We start from the raw sequence: 18,191 nt of genomic DNA on the forward strand, positions 1-18,191 counted from the left end.
GTACTTAACAGGTCTGTACTTGGTACTAAAAATATTTGTATCTAGTTCTTACAGGGTACTACATACCTTGTAAGTTCAATGTAAATATCCTGTAAGTACTCAATAAGTACCGTGAATATACCCATTATGTACCTGGTAAGTACCCTGTAAGTGTCATATACTCAGTATGTATATTATATTTATAGGGCTATATTATGTACTGCTACCAGTTGTTTTAAATAGTTTTAAATAGTATTTTTTTTTATTTGAGCAATTCAGCACTTTTTGCACAAAACCAATTATTTTATTTTTTTTACATCTAAAAGAGAAAAATCTGATTTAAAGGTTTCCAAAAGTAACAACAACAACTTTTATTATAAAAAGCAGTTCTCAAACAGATTTTCATCTAAATGTATTTGGTCTTCTCAGAGGTGGTTAACTCAGCTGAACTCTGTTGCAAAGCTGCAGCTGAACCACAAAACGACGCTTTAGCAAATAAACGTTTAAAATACATTTAGCAGGAAGAACCTCTCGCACTGGATCCATTCTGATATTTGCTCAAATTATTGTTTCTACCAAACTACTGTGAGTTGACAGGACCTGTAGCATTATTATTATTTCTACAACTCCTATCCAGAAAAATTAAAATTAAAGTGATATAAACCATCCCGCTTAAAGTTTTATAGGAAATGTAGAACTACATTTTTAAACGTTATTCATTAAATATAGCAGTTTATTCATGAAATGAATCGTGAAATATCTGCAAATACATACAGTACATAACAAAATGCTTCAGTCTTTATTTAATAATGATGCTAGCATGTCCTGCTAGTTACTGATGAGAGCTTATTTGCTCCAATAAAACAAGATAAGTTAAAAAGGATGAATTTTTGTTTAAACTATGACTGCAAACCAACTACCAAGCAGGTAACTAATCAACATCTTACCTGTTCCTCCTCTTTGTATGAGGAGTGTCGCCTCTGCTCCCACAGGACACTCTTTGAGCAGCTCCACCACCCGTCCATGTCCCGCTGCAGCTACCGGCTGCTGGTTCACCTCCAGGATCAGGTCTCCTTCGATCAGCCCTGATGCCCCCTGTGAGCCTGGATCTAAGAGCTTCAAACACAACAAGACACCCCCATCAGTCCTCTGACTGACTCTGCAGAAAACAAGGGTATCATCGCATCCAGTGAGGGAAACCAGAGGATCACGTTTATTTACTTATCAGTGCTTTTACTAAGACTAACCTGTATAAATAAAGGTTGAATGAATGAATTTACATTGAACAAAAATAGAAACGCAACACTTTTGTTTTTGCTTCCATTTTTCATGAGCTGAACTCAAACATCTAAGACTTTTTCTACGTACACAAAATACCTTTTTCTCTCAAATATAAATCCCAAGTTTATGTAGATCTGTGTTAGTGAGCACTTTTCCTTTGCCGCGATGATCCATCCACCTCACAGCTGTGACATATCAAGATGCTGATCAGACCGCATGATTATTGCACAGGTGTGCCTTAGGCTGACCACAATAAAAGGCCACGCTAAAATGTGCAGTTTTATCACACAGCACAATGCTACAGATGTTGCAAGGTTTGAGGGAGCGTGCAGTTGGCATGCTGACTGCAGGAATGTCCAGCAGAGCTGTAAAATATTAATTTTGATTCATTTTGAATTTGATTTGATGATTTTGAATTATGACAATTATTGTGAGCAGTTCAGGTATGACGACATCTAAGCTCTCCATAAACATCTAGACTAAAAATCTGACTAGAACTGGTCTAAAAGTTGAAGTTTAATCCGTGGGAACATCAAAAAGATGGCTGCATTTATCCAAGAAAAGACAAAAGATAAGTGAGGATGTACTCTGTGAAGCTGCAGCTTGTTATTTTATGATTTTCAACCCTTCTTCTATTCTACAGAGCTAACCTGTCGGCATGGTCACAATATACAGATGTTTGCAAAGTGACCTAAATGGAAAATTTTAAAACTGAACAAAGATAAAAAAAACAAAAAAACACTACAATTAAAACTGAGAGTAGAGCCGTCGCCTCTCAGTGAGGAGGTCACAGGATCGCCACCTGGCATGGCGTCTTTCTGGGTGGAGTTTGCATGTTTTTCCTGTGTGAGTGTGGACTTTCACCGGATACTCCGGTTTCCTCCCAGAGACCAAAACCACGCATGTTAGGTTCATTGGACGTATGAATGAGAGTGTTAATGGTTGTTGGTCTCGTTTGTCTCCATGTGTCTCTGCGACTCATCCAGGGTGTCCCCCGCCTCTCGCACAGTAACTGCTGGAGACAGGCACCAGCTCCCCACAACCCGGAGAGGAGAAGCAGGTAAAGACAATGGATGGATGGAGAGCATCCTCCCAGTGCCATGTTTTGAAGAGTTGGGCCCAGTTGTGTTTAGTGAATGAGTGCTCTGATTGTTTAAGTTACTGCCACCATGAACTCTTTCTTCTGCTCTTAACAATGTAGAAGTTACTCATAATTTAAATCTTCACAGGCCTGCTGGGTTAGGCTCGTCAGACATATATGGCCTCGGGGAACACCAGTAGTTACTTAGATGCTCACTGAGTCAGGGAGTATTAATAACTTCATTTTAAAATGTTACTGGAGCTGACTTTTGAAATACACATACTGGCCTTATGATCAAGATGTTGTAAAGTTCTTTAAGTCTTCAGCCTCAAGTTCAACTAGAGTTAAGGTCACCTCTGGGACTTCGTGAACTTCCTGACACACAAACTGTTGAATGAACTCTTACATGCCATTTATTTTGAAAAAAATAAAATAAAATAAAAAAATAAAAATAAATATATATAAATAAAAAGAGATGACATCACCTGCTTTACTCGCTGACCAGTCGGGCTGTCAGCAATTGTGAACCCGAATCCCTCTGCTCCTTTCACCATGGTGACTGTCAGTAGATCCGCCCCTGACGCTGTTCCCCCGGCAACACCCCCAGTCCCAGAAGAAGCCATAGAAACGTTATCGTCTCGAGGTGTGAGTGCCGACGCCGAGCCGGGCGTGGTGGGTGGCAGCGACGAGCCGTCCAGATGTGTGTCTCCGGGATGAGAGACCCCGGCCTGGGCCAGAGCTTGAGGGGGAAGCTGAGAGCTCAACGACAGATACTCCAGGTACGGGTCGTAGCTGCCGCGCCCGTTCACGACCAGCGGACGGTGCTCCAGACCGATGGGCGTAAGAGAAGAACTCGCTGCAGCACTCGGGTCCTCGGGGTCGAAGGGCAGAGGATATCCTCGACAGAGCACAAGGGTCACGCTCTGACCAATGGGCACGGACTGGAACAGCTTCACAACGTCTGCGTGCGTGGTGCCGAGCACGCAGATATCGTTAATGTAGACAATAACGTCCCCTGGAAGAGGAGATACGAGCAGCTTTAGTCACACTTGGGACCATTTCATGTCTCACACATCACACGATCTGGTGTCAGTGGTTCAGCAGAACCTGCTGCGCTCCAAAAATACAACTTGTCGCAGTCCGTAACTCTCAGTGGTTTCACAACAAGATGCAGCAAAACAGAGGAAGCACGATCGTCTGATCACCACTGACAGCGATCTACAACCACAGGGGGAGGGGGTACAGTCAACGTCTGGGTGAATGTGACAATGATCTGCTGCTGAAAAGTGGCATTCGGACTAGTCCTGTGGCACTAAACAATAAATCAATTAATCGCATGATAAATGAAAATTATCGACCTCATTTTCATTTATCGGCTTTATTGTTTCTTCGTGTCTCTCTCTTTTTACTGAAGTCACTGGATGACAACTCTGGTGCTCTTCACTGACCCCTCCCTTTCTCTTCACTCTTTAAAATCTGTTTTAACCGTCCAAAATCACATTTTTGTATCGTTAAAAGCAGCTAAGCTGAGAAGCTAAGCTACGAGCTAAGCTAACAGGCCGACCTCGGGAAAAAACCCTCCGTCTTGTTGAGGCTCCAAAATTCACGGTTGAAACCCGTGCCTTCGTGTAAAAAGTTGTTCTTCTCTGCAAAAAGAAGCTGAAAACTTGTTTATTGATTTTTTTATTAAAAGCTTTGTGTGAAAAATGTTATGCTAAAGAGCTCAAACCACACCAAGCGTCCACCATTTTGAGAATCGAAAAACAGGAAGGAGAGACAGCCCATGTCACGTCAAGGGGCCTCACTCTCATTTTTTCTTAAAGAAACACGCTGCTCGCTCCCTCACTATCCATCCTTCGGTTCAAACAGTCTTATACTGCCATCAGTGGTAAAAAAGGTACTACACACAAATTAGCCAACATTTCTTCTTAAATTTGACAATAATTACTAATTATTGTCAAATTTCAAACAATATTATCGTTTATCGCAATAATTTCTGAGACAATTAATCGCCCGGCAAAATTTGTTATCGTGACAGGCCTAATTCGAACCCTTTAATCACAAAACCTTAAAATATCTAAATGCTTCTTTAAATTCATGTCTGATTTAAGTTTTGACTCATGCTAAACGGAGCATGTCACCAAAAAAGAACAACAAAAAAAAAACAGGAGATGAGTTTTTTGCCCATGTCTGTCTGTTAGCAAAATATCTCATGATAATCAACGTAATCTTGCTGTACTTAACTGTGCAATGAGAATAAAACGCATTCTGATTCTGATTCATGAACCACTGGACAGATTACAATGAAACAGCTACAGCTGATGAACTTTTGAAGTCAACCTGATTCAAGATGGCAACCACAACCAACCAACTTTAGCTAACTTAAAAATGGCAATAACTTGGTTAATTTTAGAAATACTGAGCTAAAATTCGGTGTGTTAGTAGCTAAGAGTCCTTTATAACACAAGCTCTGAGGGCTAACAGATCATACAAAGCCTTTGTTTAAAACTTTGGCATACAAGACAGTACATGATTTTAAATCCTCCAAAGAACACTGGCTGCACCGAGTTTTAATGGTCCTGTGTTTGATCAAGCGTCCACACTTATCTACTCCAGTAAATGTCGTCTTCACTGCATAATATACAAAAAAAAAAATATACAATAAGGCTTCTTCTTTAATGTGATACTGGATCCTCTGCTGCAGTCTAAACGTGTGAAAACTTATAACTTTCACCTTTAAGGCCACAGGTCCATGACGAATGCAGCTGCCTCAAATACTTTATTTCACACTTCTGGAGGCGCTGTCTGTAACAAGTGCCGACACGCGCACACGCCCATGAGTGTGTGTGCGTGCACACCGAGACGTGCACCATACATGTCAAATCCACCATCATACAAAATCCCTGAGAGCGCCGCTGCACGGCTCAAATAGGCCAGCTAATCTCAGTCGGGGAGCGTGTGTGTGTGAGCGGCGATGTCACAGAGTGGAGACGAGCAAATTGGTGGGAAAGAAATCAGAACAGAGAGCAGAAAGTGAAGGCTCGACAGACCAGGACTGGGAGGAGCGAAGGACGAAAAAAACGGAGAGGGAAAAAAGATAACGAACAAAAACATACTGAGGCTGAGAACAGAGGAGAGGTGTCAGATACCATGGGTTGATAAAGAAGCATAACAAAGTTGGAGCTGGAGAAAAGTGATGGAGATAAAACAGAGAGAGAGATAAGAGAGCAGAAAAAAGAGAAACTGTCAGAGAAAACCAGAGAGTAGCAGGAGAAAGACTCCCAGCTCAGAAATGTGCTCTGGATGAGATGTTTAGGTTCCAGTTTGCAGGTTCTCCTAAATTACCATATTTTCCGCCGTACACGTCGCTCTGCCGTATAAGTCGCATCAGTCCAAATGTGTCTAATAAAGTGGGAAAAAACATAAATATGTCGCTTCACCATATAAACTGCTTCTATTATGCATCATAGCTGACGTGTTGCGTTTGTTATGAGTCACCGCTGACCACCCGGAAATGTGGGCCAGTGGGCCAAAAATCGATTGGCTGCCAAATGGCGGGCGTGGGAGCGTACACGGGAGGACTTTAGCAAGAATTTAACAAGATTAACACTTAAAAAAACAATTATTTGTTTGATCGACATTATAGTAAAGGTGTGTTTCAGTTGAACTTTTCCTTAATAAATGCACTTTAACGGTCAAATCTGCTGCATTTCACCTGGGCGGTGCAGCGAAATGTAGCAGATTTTTGACATTTGCTCCAGGAGTTCCAGAACGAGAATAAGGTAGCTTGGTATGGCAAGACAAGTATCTCATTAATAGCCACTTTTACCTATTAATGAGACACTTGGCTTGCCATATTGGTCGAGGACCCTCTAGCGGCTGAAAATGTTAGTGTTCAATATTTTCCATGTCAGAATGAATGAAATCGTCAGATCTCAGCCACGTTGGGTTATAAATATGGGGCAAAACAATGTAAATAAGTTGCTTTGCCGTATAAGTTGTAGGGCATGCAAATTTGTCCAAAACGGTGCAACTTATCCGTGAAAAGTACGGTAAATGTGTTTTCTGTGAACTTAATCCAAACTCTCTACATGGAAAGTTCAACAGCAGATGAAGATTTGACGTCCAACTAAAGGAAACTGCAGAAAACAAGAGTTTGGTTTAATAATCTGATACATCTGTAGATTCTAAGATCTCCGGATTAGAAGATAGCGCCGCTCCTCTTGGCTAAATCTGATGCTGTTTTAACTCAACTATTTGACTCAAAGCCCAAGTGGATAATTTTATAAAACAGGTGCAACGTTGTACGTTTTATTTCTGAGGGTGCACTGGATTCTGCACCTGCAGCACAGCTCTGAGAGCAAAAATAGACCTCCTAATGAAGTAGGCGGGTTTTTTTTGGCCAATAAAATTGGACTCCGTCCTTAATTCTCTTTAAAGTAGGAATGAAATGTTAGATTTATTTAACTTAGATGTGTCGATTGGTTCCACTGAACCTGACTGTTCAATTGTGAAAAGGAATGATTACACTTTAAGAAATGAGGTTTGCATGTTACCTCATGTTTGTCTTTTCTTAAAAATGCTACTTTTGGGTCATTTAAATCTGCCAAAATAAGCTGATTTTTCTGTATTCAAGCAAATATACGAGATATTAAAGCAACTAAAGATTTCCAGTTACTTTGACTAAAATGTATCATTTCTGTTGAATGAAAGCTGTCCTCAGGTGTTTTCTGTTCTGTTGCTTTACTTTTACAGGTTGAGGTTTTAATGAGCTTTGAGCTTTTCTGCTCCTTGTGCTTTTGGAAGACATGCATCCTTTGAATCCGTCTGTGGATTATTTGAAAAGGACGAAGCTTCAATTTCTTTTTACATTTAAACAACCAAGTTTAGAGGAACTAGACAATATCAGTTTCTGAGGCCTCTGTTCAGGCCTCGTGGATCAGGGCAGCAGGAGGGTTAATTAAACCTAATGTTTCATCCCACATCTCTAAATGTGGAAGGAAAAGCTAAAATGTTTGAGTTCGGAAACACACGAGGGTGTGGAGGCACAAATGTGGAGCACCATGAATAATTCTAGGAATACAGAGACCTCCACTTCTAACTTCGACTTTTTTAGACTATTTTTAAGTTATCAACGTAATTTTGTTGACAGCAGAGATGCAATTTAACATAAGAGGTAACATTTTTATCAACTGCACTTAAGACTTGTTTGTGAAATATTTAAGAAAACCTTAGTGAATAAAAAGCTAAGAGGCCGGAGGGGAAAGGTACTGGGTCTAACGAGAAGCAGCGACAGGCGAACTTCCAGGTTTGGCTACAAAAAATAAAAAACAAATTGTAAGTGTTTCAAGGGAAGGTTGTTTGTTTGACAACTTATATTTGTCCCAACAGGATTTATAACGGCTAAAAATAAATGTCTGTGCATTAAAACCTCACCAGAAGATTTCAGAAACTGTTTTGCCACATATAAACCCAAACTTGATCAAGCTGTGTGACACAAACATCTGAGAGAGCAAAATAAGTGACACTTTAGATTTTTGCTGCAACTGAGATTTGAGTTTAAAAAAAAAAAAAGAGTGCCTAACGAGTGATCCCATTAACTAAAATAGCAAATTATCTTCCCAATTCAAGATCCACCTTTTTCGAAAATATGCAAGAATTCCCAAAGACATCATTTTAGACCAATAAGAATAGAATTTTCTAAACCGGTACGCTCGTTACCAAAGCCAACTTGTTGCCAGGCCAGGTGATAAACCGCCAAATATTAAGAAATTACCATTTTCAAGCTTTTGAGATGGGAAATATGAATAAAAAAAAACTATTAAATATCAAGAAACTCCTCATTGTGTCTTATTTTGCCGGATTGGGTCACAAATAGCATTTAATTAGACCGACGAACTGGACTTAAACGAGCCAAGATTTAAGTGGACTTCTGTCAACTCCACAAAGATCGGACTGATTTTAAACCTGTGCAGTCTCTTCTGGGCTGGTTTGAAGAAGCTGTTAACTCAGCAAGCTGCTCAGAATTAAACCAACTCTCCAAACTGAGGTCGTTCAATCTGTGACGAGAAGTTTATCACTGGTTCGAAATCTTTTCACAGAACCCCGTTCGAAAAGGTCTGAACTGTCACTTTAAACCCCCCTTGTCGAACAGAATCTTCCAGTTTCTTCCTTCCTTCATAATTTACAGCTGACAGTTTAATACTTGATTCGAGTGGGGAAAACCGTTTCTTTTCTATTCACGTTATCACTTGGTGACTGAAAAATAAGGCAGAGAATTAAAGTTTGTGAAGGTGGCGGGGTGATTTTGAAGCTCTGCCAGCTAAAACAAAAGCCCTTTGGATCAGCCAAGAAACGTTCTGACAACACGGCACCAAATTTACCTCACGTTAATACAGGCAAATGAAATCGTCTTCAGTGAGACTGAAACTGTGTCAAGATAATGTCATTTTATTTGGACTTCTAAAGCTAGAAATGAAGCGTCAGAATAACAATGAACCCACTGAAGCATTTCTCTGAACACATTAACCCCTGGAAGTCCAGGTAACTTTGTGACCACAGGGAAAATCCTTAATTAACTGCTTAAATAATATACATTTTTTTAATTTACATTTTCCCACAAAAAAACGAGTATTTAAGAGCCATCTCAGCCTGAAATGAAAAAATCTAACTGAAATGACTTTTATTAATTTTTTTTTACTCATTAAGTAGATCTTTTGTAAAAGAAGACAAAAAAAACCCACTTTAGTTTTTAAAAAAAATAAATATCTATTTTATGGCATTTTTCAGGAAAATAAAGAAAGAAAGAAATTAAATAAGTAAGTAAACAAACAAACAAATTAAATAACTTAATAAATAAGTAAACCAACAAACAAACAAATAAATAAACAAAGCATTTCTCATATTAGTATGCCCAAAAAGATTTTTGTAATTAAAAAATGAATCCAGTCCATAGTTACCCTCCAGCCCACCGGGCCCCTCTGAATCTATCTGATTATTTTATGTTTTATAAATCCCTTCTTGTGCAAGACGCCAGTTTCGGCTTCATGTTTTGCTTTTCCTGACCAGGATATTAAGATATGCTCCCAGTGGCTGCAGCCATGTGCATCCACTGTTTACATCCTGATTTGGGGGAAACCAGCAGGAGTCAACTGCTGTCAGCCGTTCTGAACCGTAGAACAAATTCTGCAGCCTGCAAACATATTTTTTTTAATACTAAACATTACATGTGTAACTTGCAAGTGTGTGTGTTTGTTTTTACTCTTTACATCCAAACTAAAACAGTTTTGTTGGACGAGACGAGGGGTGGGGCTCTGCAGCGACGTCTGGCCGATAGAAGACTCGGCTTCTAGGATATGGCTCAATGTTTTTTTACAGACTCTTAAACTTAAAAGCAGACCACCAGAGAGCTAATATAAAAATTAAGAGTACAGTAGTCCATCGTTTGTCGCGGATGTTAGGAACCACGCCCACCCAAGTGAAAAACTGTGAAGTATGGATACAGTAGTCCAAGTTCAAGTTCAGTTCAAGTTCAGTAAACTTTGTCCTGACATGTGCCAGGCTGCAATCACACTCATCACCTGTTACTCCCAATCTCCATCCTTAAATAAACAATTTAAATTTAAATACTGTAACATTTAAATAAACAATCCAGACAGCATGGATTGTTTATTTAAATGTTACAGTATTTAAATTTAAATTGTAGAGAAGAGAAGTGCAGCAGGGCATCAAAGGCTGTCACACAGCTCTGCAGCAGGGAGCAGAAATGTACTTCTTGATCAATTACACTTCAACAACGGAACATAGAAGTTCTAAAACAATCAAACATAACTTTTAACACTTTTATATTTTGTGATTATGGTGATTTTTACGATGTCCCATGCTTTGAATTTTAAGTTGGAAGACAAAAGTTGATCGGTGCATCTGGACAGCAAAGGGCCCTTCACAAAGCTGCAGCAGGAGAAATGCATGCGTGGCAGAGGAGATCAGCTGATCAGCTGCAGGAGGGAGCTTCCCGCTGCACTTGTGGGCTTCACACATGATGCAAAATCATTTAAAATGATTTATTTTAAATAAATGACCCATGGCTCATCTATCAGCCAGTTGTGTCATGTCCAATCTTATTTTGAAAATCCGCGATATAAAGAACCCGCAATAAACGAACCGCCAAGTAGCGAGGGACTACTGTACAGAAATAGATATAAAAAAAACAAAAAAAAACATTACTGAGAGGAATACATTATTTTATGAACAAATATGGGATCGAAAAATTAATTTTTAATGGATGTTCCCTGGAACACGAGAGTGTAGTAAACTTCCTGCGACGTTCCAAGAGCATTTAAAAAAAATGCTGACATGATATAAATAAAAAAATTAAGGGATTTTTAGGCTTTGTCAGAAAAAATAATGTTTATTAACTGCCCCAAAATAAATAAATAAAAATATAATATAATAAAAATCCCCCTACAAGGTCTTCCAAGGGTTAAAGCACTCCAAGCAGGAAGCTGCCACTTGTTTGAGCTGCAGTTTATTTCTGAACTGGTCGTCAGTGTATGACTGGTACAGATAATTACCTGTGTCCATTTTCCCGTCCTGAGCAGCCGGCCCATCTGGGATAACACTCTTCACTTGCAGGAACTCGTCGGGCTCATCGCCTCCAATAATGGTGAAGCCAAATCCCATGTTGCTCTTCTGCAGGGCCGTTGACAGGAAGGTGCCCTTCAGCTGGGTCGGGTCCCTCGTAAACAACGGCTTTTCTGCATTTAGAGCAGGTTGTCGTTATATTTCACATCTACTTCTGTAGAAAACCTTGAACATTTGCTTTGTCACACAATTCCTGCTGGAAACGGAAGCTGGAAATGATGGGTTTCACGTTCTCTTGATAAAGTGACTGGTAGGATGCGTCACTCAGACAAAGCAGAGCATAATGTGCCCGGTTCGTTTTCTCATCATGCCTGGATTATCACACTGGAGGCCTTAGGCTGAGCCTGTTCTTTATAGTCTGCACTCCCAGTGATTTCCATCCAACCCTATAAAGTAAAATGTGACATCTGCCCCATCTGATCTCATAAAACTGCCCACCACATGAGATGAACCAGGAAAACAAAACAAAACCCCCAACAGAAAATCCAAAATTAACCTTTTTTTTAGCACACAGGAAAATTATGGCTCCAAACAGCGGGCTATGCTTTCCTGCGTTGTGTCATTTTTCATATTTCTTCTAACTCCATCGGTGTGTAAAGAGCGTACCTCTGTAGATTGTGGGTAAAGGTAGAGCAGACAGTCCCTGGCTCTGCATCTGTCTCTGCTGCTCCAGGCGCCTCTTGGCTTCCAGAACTGGATTCTCAAACTGAGTCCTTCGATTGATGTGACTGAGAAAACAGCGCGTCGTTACAAATTACACGAGCCGAAATAAAACCAACGAAAAATACGATACAGTGCAGCACAACTCTGAGTTAAACATTTAGTCAGCAGTAAACTAAATGAACGCATTACGTTCAATTCAGCCAAATAAAATTCAGCTTCACCGAACAGGCTTTAAATTTTAAAAAGATTTATTGGTACAACAAAAAAAAGCTCATTAGTTTTAAAACTGCATAAGAAAAATAAAGCATTTTGATACTATTTTAACATTATAGTCAGCTGAAAGAGAGTGTAATTACTCTTTTCAATGACTGTGTAATAATACTTACAAATGTATGTTTTATTCTGTTTTAGTTAAACACAAAAATGCCTGTAATGTCTACAAAGACAAACGCTAGTATTAGATTTATTTCTCATTCTCACAGGGTTGTTAAACACCTTACAGCAGTGTGTGAAGGTCTTTTATTCTGCATCCAGAGCGGAGAATTAGGCACTCGATGAGGAGAAAATCACATCGTTTGTTCTCACCGTAGCTTCGCACGCTCCTTTTCAACACCGGACCTGGGACTAACCTTTTCTCACGGGGTTCGAGCAAAGTATTTTGTGATTGGTCAGAGGTTTGTGGGTCTGTTTGTTTATGTGGAAAAGCGCTCAGACAGCAATACAGTACTCCCTCGATACTTCGCGGTTCGACTTTTGCGGACTCGCTCTTTCACGGCTTCTCAAAGTAAAATTCTAAATGAGAAAAAAAAATTGTACATAACATGATTGTCAACTTTAATATTACTCATGCAATTCGGACAGTACGGGATACTGTACAGTAAAAAGTTAACGAAAAAAATACTTGGAACAGGCACAGCCATTTTGTAGTTTTCTCTCAATACGCCTGCACTGTATCACCACTCAAAATGACTACATTTCCCAGAAGCCCCAACAGTGCCTCTCCAGCCATTGCTTTCTGCTGAAATGGAGGGAAAGTTTTGATCTGATTTGAAAAGTTTGGTCGTTTTTCAAAGTGACTTCGGAGCTCAGTGGATACAGAGAGCCGTACGGAATCGATTGTGAACTTGACCAGAACCAGACTTGGAACCTCATTGGTCAATTTGAGTTAAGAGCTGCATTCGAACCCAAAAAATCTGCCCGCAGTCATAATTTCCGAACCCCACCCAACCCGACAAATTAACAGTAATTACAAGTCCGAACACCCCCTTAATTAGTTATTAACGGTCGGGGACGCGCAGCTGAATAAAAGCAGTAGAAGATTCGGAGCTGAGAGGTGTTAGTACTTTCGTGGCCATAAAAAAGCATTTAAAACCCGTTTCTTATGCATTCTTCTGCATTACTGAGACACGCGAACAGCTCTGACACACGTCTGCTTTGGGATTCACCTGTTTGGGTCGTCGGCCGTACGTGTCCGCTGAGTGCAGCGGCTGAATGAACGTCCATTTGGGCGATGGATCACTTCCTGGCAGTACAGTCCCATCTGAAGCTTAACTGAACTTTTTATCTCTTTCAAGGCCGGTCAGCTGGCGGTGAAACAGCCGCGTGCAGATGGTGGATGTATGGCAGGCCATGTTATCATATAACTGGATCGCGGCTGATCCTGACCTAATTAAAAGCCCGAGACCAGCCCGGCCCGCCCATTAATCACATGATAACGGCCTGGCCTGGCCCGGCCCTAATCCGGGTCGTCCGGGCTGGGTTTCGGGTTAGAAATGACAGCTCTAATCTGAGTGGTGCTTGCGAGGACATGAGGCCTCTCGAGCGGGGAGGTGTTGCTTGGAGGTCCGGTGTTTTCTCTGGCGCTCACCGGGACTTTTTTCATCCAGATTTGGACTCGATCGGGACCATTGTGTGGTTTTGTTTGCTGTACTGTACGTATGTTGTTAAAATGATGTAGGTTTAAGAGTTCAGAACATTGCAAGAGTATGGGAAGGGTTTATAAAGCCTTAATATATATAAAAATACTAAAATACTGTAAATATATCATTCCTACTTTGCAGTTTTTCCCTTCTTGTGTGTGTGGGGGAGGGGGGTGTTCCGGAACGTAACCCCCATGATAAACAAGGAACTACTGTACTGTACTGTACTGTACTTGAGCATGCATCAGCATACTGTACTGTCATTTTGCATCAACTACTGTTGTGCGTGCACACAACGCTCTCTTCATGACAGAATTGTAAAAGCCGAACGGTGAATGCAGGGACGGAGCTGAGGCGCCAGCGAGAAGAAACCCGTGCTAGCACTGCACACCAGCTCTACAGTGGCTGGACGATCATGTGGAGCACCAGGAGACGAGCACCAACAGTTTTCACTGCGGGCGTGGCGTGCACTGGAGCAGGAGGGGTTTCCCAGGAGCTCTGCGCCATGTGTCTTGTGGACTATGAACAGTGTGTGCGAAAAGAACGTCCCGCAACCACGTGGCCGCGAGTCGACTGCTCGGCTTCAGATGTGAACGAGGAAACTTACTCTACGTAGTAGCTGCCGTAGATGGGGTCGTCTATCTTCTCCCAGCCATACGGCAGCTCTGAGGGAGAGAAAGTGCACAGACAGAAAGAAATGGAGTCAGCTGGGAGCAGAAGAAGAAAATAAGACAACATGAATCCCAGGGCTCACAGCCGCAGTGGACCGTCCCCAAGAGACACTTAATGGACAGTCTTCACTGAGACACAAATCACAACAAAGAGTCAATTCAAAGAAAAGAGGAGGAAAAGAACATCCTGCCTTTCCTTTCTTCCTTTGTCCTCTTTTCACACAAATCCTTCAAGGCTAAACACCTCCATCTTACTACTTCCTGTTTTCTTCTTCTACACACACACTTATTTTCACATTGAATGGCTTTCATGATAATCTGATAATCATCTCCCCCTCGCCTACATCTCTTTACATCATCCATTCCTTTAAAAAATAAAAATAAATTCCTCTAACTGTAAAGGATGCGGGTCAAGTTCTGAACTCAGCCACGCACGTTTAATTCACATTTTTAAACACAAAGTGTACAAATGAGCTCCCTGCTTGAAGTTTACTGAGTGAACGCTCACGAAGCGTTCACACTATTGTCATCCATTTTTGTTCTGTACGTTTTTCAGCATTTTTCTCGTTTCATAATTTTTGTGCTATTTCAACAAATCATATATCAAAACGTTCAGCTCGTTCAGAAGGGTGCCGTGACTTTTGGTATTGATTCAACTTTAGCTTTTTGAAAATTTGAGCCTTTTCTGCCATTTTTTTCCTCATAAAAATGAATTGAGCTCATTTTACCTCCTTCACATCTTTAGATCTGTTTACAACCTTTTACTGCTCCTTTCACATTTTGTTCGAGTTCAGCTTCTTTCAGCTTCCTTGGGCAAATAAAAAAAAAAAATCTTCTACTTTCAGCAATTTTTTTTCAGCTGTTTTGTGATCCTTTGAAATTCGTTCTGCTGACTACAAGATTTTTGTGCTGCTTCTGTTAATTTCAGCTTGTTATGCTTCTATGGGCTTTTTTCTGCAAGTTTAAGCTTTTTCTGCTATTCTAACTACAATTTAGCTGTTTTTAATGCTAATTTTAAGTTTTTCAACTAATTCCACATTTTTTGCACTCATTTAAACTTTGTTCAGCCTAATTCAGCAAAAATGTGCTCCTCCATTTGTTTCTGGTAATTTAAGCTTCTTTCAGCTTTTTAGCTACTTTTCAGCAGTTTTTTTGTTGCTAATTTCAGCTTTTTTCCTGAACATTTTTTCTTTCATTCATTCATCCTTTATTGTGCTCAGTTCTGCTTCTTTCAGCCTAATTGGGCAAACGTGTTCTTTCTGCTTTCTTCTGCTAATTTAAGCTTGTTCTATCTTTTGAGCTTCTTTTTTTAACATTAGTTTAGCTAATTTCATCTGTTTTCAGATAAATTCAAGTTTTTCTTGGTAATTTCTGCTATTTCAGACTAATTAACGTATTTCTGCTCATTTCAGCTTGTAATGCTCCTTTCAATTTTCTCTGCTAATTTCAGCTTTTTCTACTATTTCAGCTACTATTTAGCTGTTTTTATGCTAATTTTAGCCTTTTCAGCTAATTTTACATTCTTTGAACTCTTTTCAGAGCTTTCCACTTCCTTCTGATAGGTTAAGCTTATGTCTGCCTTTTCAGCTACTTTTTGTTGTTGTTGCTAATTTCAGCTTTTTTTGAGCTGATTTCATAATTTTGTGCTCATTTCTGCTTATTTAAACCTAATCCAGTTAATACTGTTTTTTTTCTGTTTTCTTCTGCTAATGTAGGCTTGTTCTTCCATTTCAGCTACATTTCAGCATGCTTTTTTTTGTTGCTAATTTCAGATGTTTTTCAGCAAGTTCTTCTACAAAAAGCATCCACACTGCATTTTTGCAGGAAATGCAATTTCTCTGGTTATGTTTAGATGTTTGTTTTAGCACCTAGTCTGCCTGCCCACTTAAAAAAAAAAGCATGTATTGTTTATAATCATCATTCCTTCACGTTACTTTCCTCATGCAGCTATCTGAATCTGTCTTTAAAAGTTTATTAAAAATATAGAATGTGGGTGGACAAATCTGATGTGTCATACAGGCTGAAAAAGACCAACAGTGAGTCATCAAGGACTCAGTTTGACCCTCAGCTTATTAAGGAAACACAATTACACAAAAGCACACACAGATGCACACAGCCTTGAAGGGGGGGGGGAAGACACAACAACATTCCTCCTGACTACACTGACCACAAGTCCACATTTCAAGCTTCGCACTGGAAAATTAACAATGAACATTTTATTTGAATTGTTTTGATGCAGAAAGAAATACCATACCATACCATACCAATTTATTTATATAGCACTTAAAACAGCAACAAGGCCAACCAAAGTGCTGTTGGTTCCTCAACTTCCTCAACTGCTGAATGGTCATTCCCATTCAGACTCATTTCATTAAATTCATTCATTCATTCATTCAACCTTTATTTAGACAGGTAAGCTTTGTATAAGCTTATAGCTTATAAGCTATAAGTTTTGTATTTAAGAAAAGTGTCTAAAAACTGAGAAATGTGAAGCTAAAATCCTTTAAAAAAAAAAGGTGAAACGTTTGAGCTTCGTTGTCATTTGAACACTAATTTGTGTGATGTACAAGTTAATTTTCAACAGTGGGGTCACACAAACACAGATCTCAGTCAAAAACACACAAATATTGAACTAAAGCAAGTTTAAAATCTTTGGTTTAAATGGCTTGTTTTAAAAGAAACGTGTCCTATTTGAGCATTTTAACATTTAGTTACTCAAAAACTATGATCTGTAGAAAGTAATAAGTGTACTGGATATTAAAGGTGTCTGGTTTTAAATATGTAATTTAGTAATAATAAAAGGCAAAGACAGAAAAGCTTGTGTTTATTTATACATTTTTATTTGTTTGGTTGCATTTAATCCATATGCTCAATAATCAGATCTAAAAGTTATTCTTAGCTTCCTTACTATTATTTCTCATGTTTAGGACAATTAGTTGCTAATCCCTGGATGCTTCTTAGAAATGTTCTAGGAAATTATTAAAAACCAGACTTCATTTCAAAGCAATCTAAAAGAAAACATTTCTTCGAAGTGGGATTAAACGCAGCGTGTGATAAACCAAAACGCCGACACACAAATCCTCCGCCCCATTATTCTTACAGTCATTTGCTCTGCCTGACAGTGATATTACAGTAATACCCCTCATGCTTTAATGTAATTATGGACAGATCTGTAATCTTGATATCAATAATCCATGTGTGTATCTTGGCAGCTGAGCGCGCTGACTGTGCAGCCCAGGGTGAAAGGCGTGCACACCTCAATTATCTCCAGGCGGCATTATCGTCGGCTCAGCGCGGTGATTACCTCCTATGACCCTTCTTATCCCTGCTGCGGAGAAGACGGACAGATTCTCACTTCCTCAAACCACCTTAAATTTCCCCCGCCCAGTCAGCGAGCCACTTTAAATGTTGGCCTAACTCTGCTAGTCGCTTTGCCCTCCCTCTTAATGTGAAAGGGAGACAGTTTCCATGGAAACCACCAGTGAAAGTCTTTTTTTTTTTGCCTGAGCTGAGGGCTGTGTCTTGTCTCTGTTTCCTGCCACTGAAACGCACACACACACACACACACATATGCATGCGCATGCATGCACACACACACACAATATGTGTTTTAAGCATTCAGAAGAGTAAATATACTGAGTGTGTATTAGAGACTGAACAGTGTTTATCATCAATGTGTAGAAATATAAAGAACTAAAGACGCCTGTTTGTGTTCATTTGAGTGTACATGTGATTCTTTCAGACAGACAGACCTAGATAGACAAACAGACAGACACCTAGATAGACAAAAAGACGAACAGACACCTAGATAGACAGACAGACACCTAGATAGACAAACAGACAGACACCTAGATAGACAAACAGACAGACACCTAGATAGACAAAAAGACGGACAGACAGACACCTAGATAGACAAAAAGACAGACAGACAGACACCTAGATAGACAAAAAGAC

At 39.9% G+C, this 18,191-nt stretch overlaps 1 protein-coding gene across 1 annotated transcript in view; it reads right to left on the reverse strand.

Annotated features, from left to right (window-relative positions):
- Nucleotides 1-18,191, reverse strand: part of LOC119416251 (membrane-associated guanylate kinase, WW and PDZ domain-containing protein 2) — a 112,271-nt gene that overhangs the window by 13,457 nt on the left and 80,623 nt on the right. The window contains exons 7-11 of the mRNA XM_037683460.1: nucleotides 14,174-14,231; nucleotides 11,591-11,712; nucleotides 10,915-11,097; nucleotides 2,827-3,356; nucleotides 927-1,095 (exon numbers count right to left, since the gene is read on the reverse strand). Coding sequence (XP_037539388.1) covers nucleotides 927-1,095; nucleotides 2,827-3,356; nucleotides 10,915-11,097; nucleotides 11,591-11,712; nucleotides 14,174-14,231 — 1,062 coding nt within the window. The remainder of the gene's footprint in view (nucleotides 1-926; nucleotides 1,096-2,826; nucleotides 3,357-10,914; nucleotides 11,098-11,590; nucleotides 11,713-14,173; nucleotides 14,232-18,191) is intronic.

This window comes from Nematolebias whitei, chromosome 10, assembly GCF_014905685.2.
Source record: "Nematolebias whitei isolate Nwh7 chromosome 10, NemWhi1, whole genome shotgun sequence".
NCBI lineage: Eukaryota > Metazoa > Chordata > Actinopteri > Cyprinodontiformes > Rivulidae > Nematolebias > Nematolebias whitei.